Source organism: Trachurus trachurus, assembly GCF_905171665.1.
Source record: "Trachurus trachurus genome assembly, chromosome: 12".
Classification (NCBI taxonomy): Eukaryota; Metazoa; Chordata; class Actinopteri; order Carangiformes; family Carangidae; genus Trachurus; species Trachurus trachurus.
This window is the reverse complement of record NC_139908.1, coordinates 10,759,362-10,779,552: the sequence shown is the minus strand read 5'-3', so window position 1 is coordinate 10,779,552 and position 20,191 is coordinate 10,759,362. Positions and strand designations below refer to the sequence as shown.

At 44.1% G+C, this 20,191-nt stretch overlaps 1 protein-coding gene across 3 annotated transcripts in view; it reads left to right on the top strand.

Annotated features, from left to right (window-relative positions):
• lhfpl2a (LHFPL tetraspan subfamily member 2a) overlaps positions 1–13,255 on the top strand; it is a 51,310-nt gene extending 38,055 nt beyond the window's left edge. For all 3 annotated transcript variants that reach the window (XM_083983436.1, XM_083983437.1, XM_083983435.1), the window contains 2 exons: positions 3,876–4,703; positions 12,181–13,255. In XM_083983436.1, the coding sequence (XP_083839562.1) occupies positions 4,283–4,703; positions 12,181–12,437 (678 nt within the window). In that variant the 5' untranslated portion in view covers positions 3,876–4,282 and the 3' untranslated portion in view covers positions 12,438–13,255. The remainder of the gene's footprint in view (positions 1–3,875; positions 4,704–12,180) is intronic.
• The last annotated feature ends 6,936 nt before the right edge of the window (positions 13,256–20,191 follow it).

Sequence of the window (20,191 nt, the reverse complement as noted above, 5' to 3'; positions counted from 1 at the left end):
TGTAAGTACATGTTATTACAAACGGTTACATAGGTAATTACACTGTAATTAATTAGGTAGATACACAGGAACAAGGACCCCTTAAAATAAAGTGTTACCGATTATTTGATGGTTGTCATGTTCTCCAGAGGGTAAATCTGGATTTCCTGTATTGCTCTATGAGGTTGACCTTTTTCAGTTTTGATTTACAGGTCAACTCTTTACAGAACTGGATGCCATGTGGTCACTTTCATGTACATTCATGGTGCCCAGAGGATGAATCCTACAGATGTTGGTGATTCCCTGGGTTTTCCTATAGTGAATAATGAGGCAGATGTTTGTGGTGGTTTTGATTGACATGCCATGTGATAACTGTTGGATGTGTTTTAGTGTATATAGCACGGACAGATTCATGGTACCCAGAGGATAAATCTTCAAGATGTTGTTGATGATTCCTCAGCTTTCCGTGTCATGCATTATGAAGTTGAGCTTTTCTGTTTTAAGTGACATATTATAGGACATATTGCCATGAAATTTAGTACAGACATTCATGGTGTCCAGAGGATACAATACAATAAAACTTCATTGTCCACCATCATGGAAAATTGCCCTCAGCTCACCGTAAGAGAAATACATATTAGCTACATTAAGAACACAGTTAAATACTCTGTTAAAAACAGTTAGAACACAATTGAACATAAAATAAATAAATAGGGAGAAGAAAAAAAAAGTTGAGAGCAGTTCATTGCCAGTGCTGAATTGAGAAGGTGGGTAGCGTTCGAAATGAACTATTTTCTGAAAGCTCCCTTAGCCAGTGGGACTATAACCAGATGGATTATAATCAGTTTGGCGATCCGCTAACCTTTCCTTTGGTGTTCATCCATTGAAATATCTCAACATCTATTGGCACAGACACTCATGGCACCAGGAGGATGGAGCCCAAACAATGTTCACAATCTCTTTCTTGTGTAAAATCTCTCTTATTGCAAAAGGCTGTGCTCCCCTCAGGATGAATCCTAACGACTGGGTGGTGGTGGTGGTGATGATGCCTTCACTGTCCGTCCTGCACCAGGTTGTTTCAGAGTTTGTTTTCCACCCTGTTGTGTGGACAATGTGTCAGCTGGCAGGAGGGAGTGTGGTAAAAGTGTGTGCGCTCACAGGGATTAGTGTTTGGGGGTCAATGGGGATGGGTGGGTGCAATCTGAAGGCCGTAAACTTTTTTCTGTGTATGTAAACCGAGACTCAAATAATCCGCACCCCTCACCCCCCACCCTCTGGTTACTCAGGGAGCATAAACGACATCATAAATCCAACCTGGGGCCTTATGGACGACCATGCTTCTCTCTATCTTGGGAAACTTGTGTTTTTCGTGATGATAACCGCTCAGATGTGTTCGTCCGGGAGCGGCACAGCGAGCAGACATCTGGACATGGATATGTTGTGACAAATACCAGGTGCATTAATAGAAGCAGACTTGTCCAGGCATGTTTTTTTTTTAAGACCTAATAACCTACATCCAAGGTTCAGCTTCAGACAAACTCAAGAGCCACTGGGGTCGTTGCTGTTCAAACCAACAAGGGGCAACTGACTGTGATGATGCAAACCTAACCTTAGTTACTGCAAAAGCAAAAACGAGGTCCAAAGGTTAAGTGTCCAGGTCCTTCAAAGCTTCGATCCTCCTCACCAGGTGGTTCGAATCGTTTCGGCTACAACAATATTCCTGTCAGGGAGGAATTAGTCCCTCTCGCAACTGGCCGGCAAATGTTTGACCTTAAAAACTTCAGACTGCCCGTGTGCCTCGTGCCTGAAAAGCCGTTTGTCTTAACTCCTAACGTCAGACATCAGTCATGTCATAGGACCTCTGGGACTCACCCCCTCCTCCCCTCCTCCTCCCTCCTTAAACGTCAACACAACAGTCACACAAGTGTGTGTGTGTGTGTGTGTGTGTGTGTGTGTGTGTGTGTGTGTGTGTGTGTGTGTGTGTGTGTGTGTGTGTGTGTGTGTGTGTGTGTGTGTGTGTGTGTGTGTGTGTGTGTGTGAGGGGGTGGGAAGAGTTTTTCAAAAAGCTGCATTAAAAGAAAGTTGGTCTGCATCTGTTGAGGGTGAGGCAATGAGCTTGTGATTCATAAAATTAATTTTGGGCCAAATCCACAGAGGCGGCTGTCTGTGCCTGGTCTTATGATCTCATCTGTTTTACACAGTCCAAACATACTGTACGTTAGCTTACGCACACACACACACATATACACACATTTACACACATACACACACACCACCCTGTGAGAGAGACCACAGATCTGGGTCATTTTCTCCGCTGGAAGAGAAGAAGGAGGGAAAAAAAGAAAGAGAACTGTTGTTGATTTCTCAACAGGATGACAAAGATCAAAGTTTGTGTAACGCTCTTACTCACACACTGAGTCTTAACTCTCCGGGATCCGACCACAGAGGGGACGACTGTGCCCCCCTCCCCTTCTCCTCCTCTTCTTCTCCTCTCTGGAAGGGCGCACCGGGGGCCGAGTGATGGAAACCTCGCGGTGCGGGCGGCACACGTGTCAACAGCGGCCCCCGGCTCCCTCTGCTCCTCTGCCAAACGCTGCCAAACGCTGGCGCGGAGCAACGACTCGCAGACTCCCGAGAGACGGCGGCGAAACCGGAGCAGAACAAAAAGACTCAAAGAAAAGAAACAACTGTCAGCGTTGGCACACGGCTGAATTTATAACATGAGCACAAAGGAGCTTGTTTGCATCTTTTAATCTCCCCCAGCTTCTGTGTCTTTAACACTCGCTCTGCTCAGGTTTAATGTTAACGGCCCTCAGAGATAAAATCTGTTTAATCTCTAAAGGGTTGAATACAGGAGTCTCCATTCATAATCACACTGTTACTTATTAAGATTTTCTGCTTCCAGCTTCTCCATTTTGATGTTTTTTAGAGTTTTCTCTGTTCTTTTGTTGGGAACTGAACACATTTGTGTGTTTTGGACTCTTAGTTGGATGAAAAATCCTATTTGAAGACGTCTGGGGAGTTAAAAAGATAATTTTTTTTATTATCTTCTGACATTTCATTGTCATAAACTGGACTTTTTTATGAGCGGATACCGTCTACAGCTTCCTGGTTGTGGTGTCACTGTGTGCGGCGTGAGGCGGCCGGGGCAGCGGGGCAGCGGGGGTTTGTTGTCACTGAGGTTATCAGTGGTCATGTGACAGCCGGACAGCCGTTGTGTTATCAACTGTCGACTGACCTCAGGTCAGCTGTGTGGGCTGCTTGATGAGAGGCCTCAGGCTTGTTTTTCTCTCTGTCTACATCCGTTTCTCATTCTGCTGTTTCCACATCTAAGTTAACCCTCCCATCTCTACACACACACACACACACACACACACACACACACACACACACACACACACACACACACACACACACACTCACACACACACACACACACACACACACACACACACACCCAACGGCTGACGTGCACGTAAACTTTCTGTTTCGCTCTTTTGTATTTTTACAACCTCAGTCATGACGTCCCCTCGGGACCAGAGAGTTCAGCGAGCATCCTGATCACAAATCTTTAAACATAAACACAGTGAAAACAGAGGAGGCCCACTTCAAACGAACACAACCCATCACAACTCATTAGACCCCCCCCCCCCCCATCCCCCTAACCCCCCTCCTCTCTCTTAATCCCACACCCCCACTAAAAATCCACACCAGGAGCCTCCCTTCCTCAGCTGTCTGCTCCTCCTCCTCCACACGTCTGCCTCTGAAAAAACAAAAAAACAAAAAGAAAATCTTCTTCTTGTACGAGCAATTACATTCTACACATGTAATTAAAAACAAAAAAACCCTGACCCTGTTCTTCTTCTTCTTTTCTCCCTCTGTGTTTTATCTCGTAGGTGTGTCTGATGTGACGCCAGCGGGCTGGCTCAGGGAACGCAACTTCAATACAATGTAGACACCAAAACACCGGTGGAGAACCAGAGTCAGAGCACCGAGCCGACAGAAGGAGGGTGAGCTCAAAGGAGCTGGAAGAAGAAGAGGAGGAAGAAGAAGAAGAACAGCTGTGGCCGAGCAACGAGCAGCTGGAGATAAGAAGCACAAGGAGCCGACTGTGAATCATTGACCTGAACCCTGTGTGTGTACAGCAGCACCAGCGTCACCTTCTCCTTCTCCACTCGCTCTCACACCTCCGCTGGAGAAGGATCGCCTCAGCCTCAGCCTCAGCCTCAGCCCAAAGATCCATAACCACCGTTTGACCTCTCAGCCAATCAGCACAGAGGATCGCCTCCAGCCGCCCGTCAGCATGTGCCATGTGATCGTCACCTGCCGCTCCATGCTGTGGACTCTGCTGAGCATCGTGGCCGCGTTCGGGGAGCTCATCGCCTTCATGAGCACTGACTGGCTGGTGGGGTTCCCGCGCACGCCGGACGCCGTCTTCGGCCCCCATGGGGCCACCGCGGCCGGAGAGGCCTACAGGCCCACGTTGGGCATCTACGGCCGCTGTATAAAACTGCCCCACCTGCAGCGCGGGGTGCTGTGCGGGCCGTACGCGATACACTTTGGGGAGATTGCCAGCGGGTTCTGGCAGGCGACCTCTATCTTCCTGGCGGCGGGGATCCTGCTGCTGTGCGCCGTGGCGTTCATCTCCGTCTTCACCATGTGCTTCCAGAGCATCATGAAGAAGAGCATCTTCAATGTGTGTGGACTGCTGCAAGGGATCGCAGGTGAGACTCAGAACAGATTTGAAGTGTTTTTGCAGCGTTGTTTATTATCTCATGACCCGGGTGAATCAGTCAAAGAATGTAATTAAGTTGTCAAAGCACTGGCACAGTTTCCTATCAAGAGGTTTTATAGGGTGTAATACACTTTAATTTGTCTGAGAACAACATGACGTACAATACTGGACACAGGACAGGACGTTCAGGTTCAGGTCTTGGCAGCTTCGGCCTCTAATCTGGAGGAATTTTATTTAAATATAATCTACATTCTTCTTTAATTGCACATCAGCGTATATGTTTGGATGCACTATGTCGTTTCTGTCAGTGAACACTTCAGTCTAATCTTAAAATCTAAAAAAAAATTGATTTGCTGTTTTCAACTTTGGGAAACTGACAGCCTGCTATTGAAGCCCAGATCTCAATCTCAGTTAAATCACCATAAGTAGTTAGTTAGTTAATTTTATTGATACAAATAATTCAAATCATAACATTTGCGTTCAAACAATATACAACAAAAACCCATAAACACACACACAAAAGAAGAAAACTACCCTCCTATCTCCCATCTGGTTTTATCAGTGTTGACGCAGAGAGAGCCGAGCTGTGTGGAGTCATGTCCGTGTTTTGCACCGGTGTCCTTTGTGCGAGGGCACAAGAGCAAATGTTCCTCATTTTGTGTTAATGTGAAACCACCAGCTGCTTTATTCCTTGATATTTTATTCCCACTAGTGTTGCATGTGAACCGTCTCCTCCAGTTTGGGCTTCAGATATGAATTTGCTCCAAGTCTGTGAGGACAGACAGAGGAGCCTTAACCCCAACCAGGTCATAACAGCCTCAGTGTTTCTGTTTACTCCTGTGGCATCGCATCATTTCTCAAGGTAAATGAAAAGTTTTGCTCTGAGCTCAACACATTCATTACGAGCGCCACAACTCCCACTGGCCTGAATTATGTGTTTGATTCTCGTGGAGCCTCGATTGAACTTTTTACCCGAGCGGTTTAGCAGTCAGCAGTTTAGCAGACATGGCACCATCGGGCGGCTGCCACCCAAATATTTACCGTCTGCTGCGCAGTATGGTGAAGTTTTTTTTTTTCCTGACGCCCGATTGGTCCGTCGAGTCGCCGCGCGCCGTGCGCCGTATCTGGGTCTATGTGTGAAGGGTGTGTGTGTCCTCCCGCGTCGATGTGTGTCTGTCTGAGGCCAGATCTCGAGCCGCCTTGACTCACTGTGGTGAACTATGGAAGGGAGGAGGCCATGAGATCATGCCGCTCTTTTTTTTCTTCTTCTTCTTCTTCTTCTGGCAGACTGGAGCTCATACTCTGCAGCTCTCTGGGGTTATATGACTGTTCCTCCCCCACGGTTGTTTATTTGGTGCAGGCCCAAACAGAGAAAGGTGGGCGTGCAGTGGTGACGGACGAGTCAAACTGTACAACCCAGGCCTGCTGACCTGAGACCAGTCCACTCGACAAGCTCCAAACAGCTTCAGAGGAAGTTTTTCTTCATATTTTGTTACTTTTTCTTCATCTGCCCTGAATGTAGCTGCATTAGTGATACAAAGGATGGAGCAATATGACGATTTCTACTATTAAATGATATAAAATACAGTAGTTTTGACTGCACCGCTCACACAGAGGGAAGTGTTGCTGTAAAACTGTGTCAATCAACCGGACTCCTTGAAGGTTATAATGGATTTGTGTGATTTTTGCATCAATATGGTGAAGATTTATTGGTTATATGAACTCAACTCATTGTCTGGATTTGTCAAATTCAGATGTTTCTTGTTAGTTCACATGTTTACAGTTTTCAAAACAACTTTCAAGATACAGTTTTTACTGTTTGTGACAGTTCACACAGGGGTCAGACTACCACATGACCCTGAACGCATCACTATATTACAGTCCCTTCACTTATCAGTAGAACAATTTACCTTAATGCTCCTGTTAAACCAGGATCGGCGGATTTTATTGGTTTGGATTGAGTTCAAAGGTCAGTCGCTGCTTTGTTATTAGCTAATGTGTTACAGTTTTAAGTTTCTATTTACATAATCTGTTATATGTCTTTATCGCCAACAGCCACAAATGTTTAGATATCGATTAAGTTCAAAGGTCGAGATCACGCGACCCATAATCATCTGTCCACTTCCTGTCCACTGGAGCTTTATTATGCTACATGAAGTTGGATAAAAATGGCGAGGAAATGTTTTTTCTCTGTCGCAGTAGCTCCTGTATATATCCGTCAGAGGCTCTGTTGCTGTGTTACATCACATTAAAACCCTGCTGTTTACCACCTTTATGAGGAACTGGGAGCCTGGAGACATGAGTAACGCGACGCTCCGCTGAGTCTTCTCATTGTGGAGAGGATGAGGATGTAGGAAGGGGAAGAGGAAAGGGGGCGAGGGAAAGAGAGAGGGAGAGGAGCGGGGGATCTTCAAACATCCAAGGAGGCAGGAGGTTGATAACCTTTTACTCATTTCAACCACGGGAAGAGATAAGACCCAGAATCCAGCTGTGTCGCTTATAGTCGCCCACTCGGTTTGAGTACGAGGGGGCTTCAACTTTTTTTTTTTTTCCGTGAGGCCTCTGTGAATGATATCACTTCTCGCTGATATCCACCACCACCAGAAACTACCACACCGACTCTCTCTCTCTCTCTCTCTCTCTCTCGTACTCCTCCTAATCATTATTTCCACAGCGCCTGCCGACCGGCCGACCCCTCCGGTAATGAGAAAACTGGAGCCAGACGGCAGATGTTTGGGGAAGTGATTGACCTCAGATGGGAAGATTGTGATGCCGTTGCCAGCGATGGTCACGTCATTGCACTGGAGTACCTCCAAACCCCGTTAACCTAATCTTCACTTACACTGATGTCACTTTTTTTTTTACTTCAGACTCCCTCGTCCCCTATGACACACTTTCTGACAACGCCGGTCAGTCCAGTCGAAGCTCAGGTGTTTTTCTCTTTTAAAATGGCTTAAACAGAACAGACCCTTCTGCTAAAGGGCCAGTCCGGTTTTAGGGCCCCGTAACACTTGGTATTCACGAGTTCAACTACCTAGTCTGCACACTTTTTTGACTTTGTCGCTCATTCGACAAAGAGAGGATTAGAGACAAGACGGCAAACAAGAGTCGGCCCGTAAAGCTGTCTCTAATTCTTGTGCGTTTATTAGCTGCTGTAAACTTTCCCCTTCGGTGAGTCATGGGTTTAACTGTTCGACTGTGACTCAGCTCCACGCAGGAACAGAAGGGAAAAACAAAACAATACCTTACAGGAATTTACGCAGCTCCGTCACTGTCCGCTGATGATGACTCAGGCCGCGCACGAGATATCACAATGTACGTATGTGTTATTATGTAAGAAAAGGGAAACTGATAAGAGATTGGATTCCTGTGGATTTATTAACTTGTTCTGGAAATCTGAGTTTGCAGTAGAGGTGTGGCTGGTTCAGAAGGACAAATATTTATAGTAGGAAGGAAGGAAGCCTGTGTTATTTATTATACATTTATAGATCTGTTCACTTACAATTGTAACAATTTATAACCAATAGATCACAAAAAAGGTCGTCATCATGACGATAAACGACCTGTCAACGGCCTACAGTCACATTTACACCACATGTGTCTGACCACTTTAGATTTTATAGATTGTATGTAGTGTTTTGTTGTTTTATTGAGATATTTAGTGAGATATGATGTCACTGAATTTGTGAAAATTTGGTACCGTCGAATGAAAAGTCCAAATTCAGTATGATCATCATCATCATCATCATCCTCAGGGAACCAGGGCAACCAATCAAAAATCAGTCACAACGAAAGAAGCTTAAAAAGAAGTAGGTGCACGTGTGTTCATATGGATTTTATATGTTAGACAATTGAATTTATTAATTTTTTTATTTCTACCTTTATTTTACCAGGCAGATTGCTTGAGATAAAAACAAAATCTCTTTTCCAAGCAAGGCCTGGCCAAGAAGGCAGCAAACAAGATACACATACACACAAAGAAGAAGGGACAGACATGAGAGAGAGAGAAAAGAGAGAAAAAATAAATGAATAAATAAATGTCCTACAGTCCGGCAGGAGTATGAAGGATTAGACTCATTAATTAATGTCATGAACCATTTGTTTTTATCAGAGTAAGTGTCGACTGCGTTGTTGTGACATCACAAAGTTACAGGAAGTCCTGTTGGCTCATTTTAAGGCTCACTTTCTGGACACAGTCTGTGTGCATTTCCCTGCAGACCGAGGCTTTGATACTTTTACCAGTGTTTAATACAGAGCCGAGACCGGTTTTATAATCAAATATAACACATGGACTACGTCTAGTCTACCTTTGTTCAGAACAGGGACACTTTAAAAACGCTTTCAAACAGAGAGAAAAGCTTCGTCTTCATGTGGTTTTCTGGGGGAGGATGAACGACGTGGTTGTGTTTTTTCCTGGAAAGGAGAGAGGAGGCCAGATTTCTAAGAGCTGAGAGCAGACCTGCTGTGTTGTCTTACAAGGTGGAGCAGAGGTTAGAAAGGAGGGGGAGGAGGTGGGGGAGGGAAAGGGAAAGGGGGGGAGGAGGGGGTTGATTGGTGGCAGGGAGGCGGCCATCAGAAATAGATTGATGGCGGGGAATTGACAGTTTGGAAGTTAACAGAGACAAGAGCCAGTGCAGAGGGAATAGTGAGGCTGGAAGGGTGGAGTGCAGCGGGATATTAGGTTAGGAGGTCCGAGGTCTCAGGGAAGGATTGCGTATGTATGTGTGTGTGTGTGTGTGTGTGTGGAGGGGTAGGAGGCGGTGGGGTGGTGGGGTGGAAAGGGGGGTCTTAGGAGGGGTGGGGTTGGGAATTAAAACCATACCTTCAATCCATCACTGAAGCCGGTCTGGACGTCAGGGCAATGCAGCAACATGTGGAAAGAATTTATGACCTAGTTTTCATTTCCTTGTTTAATACGATATTGGGCGCTTTAAGAGCAAGAGAATGGGAGGAGGAAGAAAGGAAGCAGAGAGAGGGAAAGAGAGAGAGATTAGAAGAGAATGAAAGGAGGGAAAGAGAAAGAGAAAGAGGGAGAGAGAGTTTCACCTCCACACTTGTTTTTGTGAAGGAAAGCAGCGAGAGAGCCGCCGGTCGAAGCAGAAGCAGCAGCAGCAGAGTCAGACTGAAGTTCTCATTCCTGGCCTGGTTCATTTATTATCTGTAATTTTATTATTGTAAATGTTTCCTGCTGAGCTGTGATTGGTGGCAGGCCCCTCGTCTGGCCAGCTGACTGATCCACTACCACGGGAGGAAGTGCAGAGCAGAAGAAACAATGCAAACAGGCCATCATTTCACTTCTCCCGCCAAAAAAAAAAAGAAATATTTCACAAAGTCTTTTTTCAAATGTGATTTTACAAAAGTATTTTTCCTGCTGTGATCAGATCATTAGTTGATACTTTTGGCTAAGACGCCGACTGACTCACAATGAGATGACTTTAGCATGCTTTAGGTTTTAATTGGTCGATCCATCCATCAGTTTGCTCCCTCTCACACATGGAGGCCCCCCGTCCCCCGCCAGTCCTCCCATATGACCACAAATGACTACAAATGAGGTGACTGACTGTTGCATGACTTTGTGCTTCATTTGCTTCGCTTCATATTTTTTGTATGTCTCTTGTTGTTATTTTGAATCTCTGTGTTTTTTTTTTTGTATCAGTTTGTTAGGGCTGCCCCCAAATAGTCGACCTACAGTTTGTAGTTGTTTTGAGTCTGTGTGGTTCTTTTGCAGCGGTTTTTGGTTGTTTTTTGTCTCTTTGTGGTTGTTTTGAGTCTCTGTGGTTGTTTTATGTCTCTTTGTGGGTTTTTGTTGCATCAGTTTGTGGTTGTTTTGAGTCTCTGTGGTTGTTTTGCATTGGTTTTCGGTTGTTTCGAGTCTCCTTGTGGTTGTTTTGCATCGGTTTGTGGTTGTTTTGTGTTCCTGTGGTCTTTTTGCATCGGGTTATGGTTGTTTTTTGTCTCTTTGTGGTTGTTTTGCAACAGTTTGTGGTGGTTTTGTGTCCCTGTGGTCTTTTTGCATCGGATTTTGGTAGTTTTTTTGTCTCTTTGTGGTTGTTTTGCATCGGTTTGTGGTTGTTTTGAGTCTCTTTGTCGTTGTTTTTTGTCTCTTTGTGGTTGTTCTGCATTAGTTTGTGGTTGTTTTGAGTCTCTTTGTGGTTGTTTTTTGTCTCTTTGTGGTTGTTCTGCATCAGTTTGTGGTTGTTCTGCATTAGTTTGTGGTTGTTTTGAGTCTCTTTGTGGTTCTTTTTTGTCTCTTTGTGGTTGTTCTGCATCAGTTTGTGGTTGTTTTGAGTCTCTTTGTGGTTATTTTGCCACATTTTTTGCTTGTTTCGAGCCTCAGGGATAATCCTGTGTGTCTATATAAACTTGTGCACACAAAAAATATTAAGAAATTGGTCTGTACTCTGTGGACTTGTTCGGTAATTCATCCATGAATCCTGCTCACGTCAATTGATTTATTAGATTACTAATAATTCTTGTCATGGGAGCTACAAAAATGTCATATAAATATCAATTGAAAAAATACATATCTCCAATAAATGTAGCTCTTATTGTCATTGAATTACATTTAACATGTTCTTAATGTGGCAGCAGAAACCTCATGAAATAAAGAGGGTTGTTTTTAGACCTGTGAGAGCATTGTGTGTCAGAAATAGTATTGAAGTGTTGAAGTGAAGTCAGCGCGGCAGCAGAAGTGGGTCACAGTAACACAGGAAGTGACCCCGTCCTTCCACCAAGACACAGGACGCCGGAGGGTCGGCCGGGGACTGGGGTAAGGCGGGAAAGACCTTCGGCTACCTTTTCCTGTTGTTCTCCTCGCTCCGTTGCTGACCTGACAGTGTGTGCCAAGACTCAGGCTTGCTGACCGGGGGGCAACTCACCGAGGGGGGGGCGGGGTGGTGGTGGAGGTCTCGCTGCGGTTATCATTTCAGACGGTCATCAGGAAATCGTTTCTGTGTGGCTGCAGCGTTTTTGGTTCATCCTGATGGGGATGCATGCTTTGAATGCCAGGATGGCACTCGGGCAGGAAATGTTTTGTGCGGTGGTCACACAGCGGATTTGCTGCAGTCATCATTAACAGAGTCCATATGAACATGAAGCAGGTTTTTCTGCTGAAGGACGGTGACAGTTCATTCTTTCAAAACAATCAGTTCTGCCTCAAACTACGGGAAAAGACTGCGTGTGGTCAAAAAAATCCCACATGGTGCTTTTATACTTTTTAAAATTTCCAATATGTTTGACCAACAACAAAAAAAAAAAACTCTGAACGCCAGCTGTTGAACGCTCCAGGAAAAGACTTTAAAGTGTGTGTTTAATAAAAAACTTTCTCCTGTGAGACTTTTTCCAATGTGAAGAAGAAACGTCCAGCCTCGTTAGTTTGTTATGTAACCTCTCATATTTTGAGGTTTAATGAACTCTCTTCTATTCTGATAAATTCTCCATGTTTCCTCTCTCTCTCTCTCTGGCAGGTCTGTTTCTGATCCTGGGTCTGATGCTGTATCCCGCTGGCTGGGGTTCAGACAAGGTCCAGCTGTACTGCGGCCCGGACGCGGCTCCGTACCGGGCCGGGCTCTGCTCCATGGGCTGGGCCTTCTACACGGCCATGGGCGGCACCGTGCTCACCTTCATCTGCGCCGTCTTCTCCGCGCAGGCCGAGATCGCCACCTCCAGCGACAAGGTCCAGGAGGAGATCGAGGAGGGGAAGAGCCTGATCTGCCTCCTCTGAGGGGCTCAGATACTTTAGCACCGCGGGGTAAAGGAGGAAGGAGAGGAAGACAAGAGACAACTGCTCTTCTGCCTTTTTTCCCCCCTCACAAGTCCGGCTTGTGAAACGGAGACCCCCTGCATTGTTTACCACTAAAACTGACTCTTATTTTGTATGTTTGTGTGTTCACGTGGGAGAAATCTACAAGTGCCATGTCTTTTTTTTCCTCAGTGTGTGTCTTTTTGTCTTTCTGCCACTAGAGGTGCTGTTGTCTTGTTATTGTATTCGTGTGTAGCCCGTGCGGCGCGGCCTCGTCTGCCGCCGCCGCATGAACCTGTAAATACGTGTGATTATATATATTTTGTACATAGTTACGATCAGAGAATGATGGTCAGCTTTGATCCAGGCTGAGCTGATGAACTCACTCTTGCCTTAAAGTTTAAAAAAAAGAAAAAAAAGAACAAAAACAAAACAAAAAATGTTTAAAAAACACTGGTGTTTCTGTAGCGCCAGATCACGACCAGTAGAACCTGGATCTGTTTGCCACGTTTGAGTTTTTCGCTCAACAAGGGAACCACTACACAGTCAGAATAAACTACTCACAGAATAATAAAAAGAAAAAGGCCTTCGGCTCAGAGCGGATTGGATGTCCTATAAAGCTTTACAGAATGTACTGTCATATGAATGAATCGTGTGTTTTTTGCAGACCCTTGAAATGTATCGATGAAACACAGACTGCAAGAGGAACGAGCGGAAATGCTGTTCGTGCTTTTATTTTGCAAAAGGAAGCTGAAGTGAAGTGAGCTCAATCCTGTAGCAGCCTAAACTGAGAGATGACCTGTGAGGAAGAGGAGGAGGAGGAGGAGGAGGAGGAGGAGGAGGAGGAGGAGGAGGAGGAGGAGGAGGAGGAGGAGGAGGAGGAGGAGGAGGCGGCGGCTCACGGACATCCAGGAATCTGTGCACAAAGAACCTGGACTGAGGGTTGAGGACACATAATAAAAATGAAGAAGTATTGCTGTTACTAGTGACGTCTGGTTTCAGGGAGTGTGTGGAGTCATAGATAGTGTCCTATCTGTTCTCATTTGTTTCTGCCAAACGAATAAAGAGAAGGGAAAAAATGAGCAGGTTTGGTTTCAGTTTGTTGTAACCATGAAAATTTTCACTGTGGGGAGAGAGAAGGAGGAGGAGGAGGAGGAGGAGGAGGAGGAGGAGGAGATGCAGCAAGTGGAGCAGCCGCTGCTCAGTTTGGTGCTGAGACCTCGGTTTGGCCCTCGAGGTGGGGGTGGCTGTGTTTTCCAGCCAGCGGGTGATCAGTTTTTCCACTGATGCAGAACTGAACTCTGCGTGTGCGTCTCTGTGTGTGTGTGTTTGTGCCTCATATTCAGAGAGTATTTCCATTTTTAATACCACTTCATACTCCCACCACTCCGCTGCAGCTGTCAGCGTGGACGGATTAGGGACTCGACAGGAGCCGGAGATCAGACGTGAAAAGAAGAAGGGGGCTCACGCCACCCAAACCCAGAGCCCACAGAGGGAGAGAGATGCCAAACAGGTCCTGGTGGTGAACAACTGTGTTCTTGCTACGCACAATCTTAAATTAACCCAGTCTGTGCTGTGCGTAGGAATATGGTAGTGCAGCGGTTCACAAAATATAGTTCCACAAGAGCATACTTTTCAAAAATAAAGCGGCACACTTGAACTGATTTTAGCTGTTTTTTCTGTGGGCTGTACCTCACACAACCTCATGTCACTATCACCATAAATAAATAACACTTTGACTCTTAGGTTAGGAGCAACTAGACCAGTGTTTTTCAACCTTGGGGTTGAGACCCCATGTGGGGTCGCCTGAAATGTCTAGTAATTGATGAAAAAAATTATTGATGAAAATATATATTTTAAACTAATTATTATTCTTTTTTAAATTATGATTATAAACACCACACACAATCTTAAACAGCTGTATTCTATACTTTCACTTTCTCAAATATAAATCGATTTCAAATTAAATGCAGCTTATCTGAGCTGGGGCATGTTGATTGAGGGCCACAATGGCTTGTGATGTCAAAATGGGGTCACAAGCCAAAAAAAGTTAGGAACCACTGAACTAGACTGAATGTTGAAGTATTTGAACATGTTAATGCAAACTACTACTTTTGCCAATTCACATTTCATTTTAATTACCTGTGAATGTGATTAAATATCTTAAATCAGTTGACAGCCCTAAGTTAAAACTGTCCACTTGAAGCAGTGACAGTAAAACCACAGGGACTAATTTCCTGCAGAATAAGAACTTATATTTTACTGATAAAACTTGCATAATATGTCAGACTTTTAATGCAGTAGTTTTACTTGTAATGAAGTATTTTTACATTGTTGTATATTAGTACTATTATAGAAGTAAAGGATTGGACAGAAAACGTTCAGATAAACAACCAGACATTTCTCCCATGTCGTCTTCTGTTTGTTCTCTTTCTCCCCAGAAACAAAAAGCCAGTATTGTGCACTACCTGTGTGTATCTGTGTGTTAGTGTGAGTGTGTGTGTCTGTGTGTGTGCAATTACAAAATGACAACTCCCTCCCTCCCCAGATGTTCCTCCCTCCATGTGGACTACAGAGAAGCCTCTGGCACAACCCTGTGGCCTCCTTCCACCACCAGTGCACTCAAACTAAACACAGAGACTTGATGACTTCCAGATTAGGCACATGATGACAAATCGTGCAAATCTGAAATTCAGGCCTGTTTCACCGCCTCGGGCTTTTATAGAGGGTTTTTTTTTGTGCCTTCTCATTTTCAGAGAAGTCGGAGTCCAGAGAGGACGAAGAAACCTCTGAGTTTTTGTTTCCTGTCACACCTGGAAGAACAAAGTGTGTGTGTTGTGGTTCTAATTCTAATTTAGTTTATTTGATAGGGACAATGCAGGTTAACATAGTTTCACCTCCACTCGTTACAAACAAGTCAATGTGACTGATGTTCTGCATACAGAGATTATAGCTAATGCTAGTTTCCAACTCCCGTCCCTAGTTGGGCTTTTAGTAGAAAAAAGAAGGTAAGAAGAAAGACATCAAAATTACATAACAACACTATAAAATGTACAATACATCTAAAATCATACCAAGTCATGACACATTAAACATGCATACAGTTCTGATTTTGTTTCTGCCAGACTTTAACCTTTGTATTAAAAATCCTAATGTCTCGGGTTAGTTGTATTTCAAACATTGTACTGTAGATTCATCATATATATAAGAATCTTAAATCTTGCAGTGTGGTGTTTGTTTGCATGTTTCAAACGCGTCGTAGTGCCTCAGCTGATGGGACATGATCATGTGACAGCTGTTAGCAGACAGGAGGGGGGACCATGTCACCGAGGCCGAGGACGGCTGCTGTTCTCACACACTCCTGAAATGCATGAGTGGTGTTAAAAGAGGAGAAGCCCTCAAGTGTGTGAGGGGTTGTTATTTCTCCTCTGTGCCCCTTCCTGTTGGCAGCGAGCTGCCTCTGCCGCGAGCTTCCTCCTCTGTGAGAGAGCTGCTCTGCTTTATTTCACACACGATTGTTTGAACAGAGACCAAAGGACTCGGCACCTGGTCCCTTAACAGTCTCAGTGTGTGTGTGTGTGTGTGTGTGTGTGTGTGTGTGTGTGTGTGTGTGTGTGTGTGTGTGTTTTACACAGCGTTTTTAACAGGCCTATTATTGCCACTGCTGCTATGAATAGTGTTAAAACAAGTGGGTCCAGGCCTGGAGCTGACAGCAGCTTTACCTCCTCACTTCATCAGGAACACCTGCTCATTTAATCACAATTATATAATCAGCCAATCGCGTGCAGGTACAGGTCAGAAATTATCTCTGTCATACGGTGGCTCAGAGAGGTCAATTCACCAGTTCAACTCATTGTAATTCACGACAGCACGTGCAGGTAGACAAAACAATATCAGGAAACATCTTTATCAAATTGACGACAGACCTTTTGCCTGAGGAAACTACCCACAGTTCATAGTGTTGCAACATTAAAGGAGACATATTATGCCCCTTTTCCACAAATTAAAATAGTTCCCAGGTGTCTTAAAGACATATCTGTGACATGCTGTGGTCAAAATACCCCAAGGATCAAACATCACAGCCCTTTTCATCCGCTCAAAACAACCCCGTTCAGAACGGCTGGTTTCAGTGCCTGTCCCTTTAAATGCAAATGAGCCACTGCTTGCCCCGCCCCTTCTACTGGTCCCAGGTAGGGGTGGTATTAGGTCAATCTGGGGAGCCTGAAAATTACAGATATTTTTGTCAATTCTCACATTTTGGGGGCTGGAAGGCAAGACAAACACCCTATACTGTATGTTAAAGAGCCTTCAAAAAGTGATATTTCCATAATATGTCCCCTTTAAACATGGGGTTATACCATGGTGAGAAGTGGTAAGTAAAGAAAAAACAGTGAACAAATGAGCATCAAGGGAGCAAAAACCAAACATTAATGTTATGAAAAACAGGAGTTTCCATAACAACATGGACTCACAACAGCAGGTCAGTGGTGTCAGTCTGAGCTGTGTCTGGTTGTTTGTCCTGGGAAGATAAAAAAAAAAAAAAAAATCAAAATCTGAAAAGCTTTAATCAAATCGGACACAAACAGGAGGCGAATGAAAAATATCAAATGAAGCTCTGGCATCTTCATGGTCCCACGATGTGACACAGTTTTGGGTCTTTGCAGCTTCTCACACTCACACACTCATCAGGTGATGTCAGTTAAAGCCTGAGAGAGAGGACTCAGGGTTCAGACCAGGGCTGGACTGGCCATCGGGCATACCGGGCAATGCCCGGTGGGCCGTTGACCCAATGTGGGCCGGCCTGGCCGGTCCGCTGTGTTTTTTTTTTTTTTTTTTCTAAATTCTTTCCAATTGGGCCAGGCTACAGAGGGCTAGCCGTGTGTGCCAGCATCGACACATATTATTGGTCTATTGTTTGTCATTGTCAATCAATCATGGGCTGACAGGCTCAGAGAGCCCTGACAGTGCTGTCAATCACTACACGAACCAGGGTGGGGCGGGACCTCAATGGGCCGGTGGACGGGCTGCTGCTGCTGCTGCTGAGCCAGTGTAGTGAACGTCTTCAAAGCTGTTCCCTAACTATGTATTTAGTGTAAGAAACGCCCGGGTGGCGCTGAGAAACAGCGATTAAAAAGCCGGAGTCTCTGGAGGTGGAGGCTGCTAAATTGACGGATCTTTAGTGCTGGGGATCACCACCGCCACCCCCCCCCCCCCCCCCCCACCCCCCAGCAGCCACAGGTGCTGCTGCGCCGGGAGACGAGCGAGGAGGACCCGACGATGATGAGCGAGTGGAGGCAGACATGGTAAGTAACATTAGCCTGGGGCTGGCTACACTTCTGAGACATGTCCAAAACAAAGTAAAAAACGTTTTTACATTGAATGTGATAACTGCATAGGCTGCTGGTGAATGCAGCTGCAGCTGCAGCTGCAGCTAACGTAGCTCCTCAGGGATTAAAGCCGTTATTTTTCTAACTTTGATAAATGAACATGTGATAACATATTAGCCCAGAGTGGAAGGGCTGTGACTGTTGGTAGTTGTGGTTGGTTTTGTTTAAATATGCCGAATTGTGATATTATGGGTTATTATTGTTCAGATGATTTAGCTAAGCTAGCTAACAGCTGCTAACGTCAGCAGTCTCTTGTTGCCGTAGCAACAGTAAACATTCACGTGAAAGCTGGGATAACTAATTTTAGCACAAAATACAAGTAAACCTATAGGAAATAATAGTTTAACAATATTTACCATTAAGTTTATCGTAATCTTTCAATTCATTTATAGTTTACTGAGTAATAGGTATAATTTGTGTGTAAATGTGTTACTTTTACTGTAGGCTACTTCTCTAATGGCTGTGCTGTCTTGAGCATGTTCAGGTTACAAAGATCTGACTTTTTTGCATTGGAAAGCACTAAAGTGTCCTAATGAAAACACGACAAAGCCATTTGACCATCTTGTTCATAAATGATGGTGACAGGACTTTTTGTTTATGATACACACACTTTCATTGATACGAATACTTGGTTTTGAGCATGTGACATGCTTTTGCAGGTTAAAAGGTTTTGCAGTTTGCACAAAAAGTATACTTGGCTACATATACTTGTCAGTACACAAATGCTGAAGTTCTGTTTGCTGTTTCTTGCAGGTCACAAATTTGGTGAGGAGTGGAGCTGGCTGGCTGCGGACGAGGAAGTAGGGCAATACATACTTGTGCACATACACATAAGAGAATGCATATATTCAGACCTGTAATTCTTAGACTTTTTTTTCAATTCTCTATGGTTTCATAATGACTGAGTCACCTTTAATACAAATGAGTTCCAGCTCTAATGCTGCTACTGTCTGTAATATGTTTCTATTTAGATTATTTGTCAGGATATTTTGTTATTATTGTCCCTGTTTGTCCTTATCTCCCCGTCTCTCTTTGCCCCCCCCCCCCCCTCCCCTTCACCCAATTGAGGTAGCGCCCACCTCTAGTCATGACATAATTTCTGTTGTGATTTGACACTTATGAATAAAGATTTATTGATTGATCAATTTTAGTCCTTGAGTTCATATGTTTTATTTGTTAACTGCTATCAAGGAATATGACTCTCCTTTGTCTTGTGTCTGTTATGCTTGCTGCAAATCCAATTTCCCTCGGGATATGAATAAAACTGAACTCCTTTGTAGTATACGTTAGAGAAGACGCCGCAAGATTTGTGGACTTCTACGCTGTGTCCGCTGATCAGTAGCCTAATGGGCCGGTCTGGGCAGAAAATGCCCGGGCTGAATTTTTGTCCCAGTCCAGCCCTGGTTCAGACCCAGTGACTCAGACTGTGACGTGATTGTTTGAATGTTTGTGAAGCTGCTGCTGCTCTCCTCTGAGTTTTAACACACTGTGGAGCAGCTTGAAACTGACCCACAATCATGTACGTATGTCGTAAGATAATTCAATTTGTACAGTAAATGTTCTACACATCTGTGCAGATGTTTCTTCCTCAACAAAAATGACACAATTCAAAACAGTTTGTAATGTTTTATAGCTTTTGCGTATAGTGCTTTCGTGTGTGTCAACAATGTCCAATATAGATTTATCACATCTCTATCATCATCATCATCATATAATCCTCGAGTCATTACACTTAACGACTTTCTCATTTCCAGTTTTCCAAAAGCTCATTTCAATGTTTTCAGTGTTTTCATTCTGTTGTTGATCTGTAGTTTTCCAAATATAATAACCGACTACATAAATGGATTAAATGTGTGACACAGCTGCAGCAGGTGAACCTCGTGTTGTTGGACAGACACTGACCTCGTGTGGTTTTCAGCTGCTGCTACAGTTAGTAAAGCGTGCTAGTTATTATTATTATAGGCCTAAATATTCACTGTATTTGTGGTGAAATATTTGTCTACTAACTTTTAACATTAAAACCAAAGAAAAATGAAGGCTAGATAATAAAATAATAATAATTTAAAAAAATCTAACAAAATATATCATACAAAAAGAATTCATTAAAGTCAGCAGAACTCAGAACAGATGAATGTGCAGCTGAATTTTTCTGGTTAATGACATGAACACATCAACTCACACACACATGCTGCTCATCTGGCTTAAACACAAACACATTGGTAAAATGTATTTGATGTTTTGTTGAGTTTTTATTGCACGATAATTAAAGCTTTGTGGATCTCACCCCAATTTATTCTCCCATATATAACAACACATTCTCAAACTAATGAAAAAATTAGGAGCTTCAAA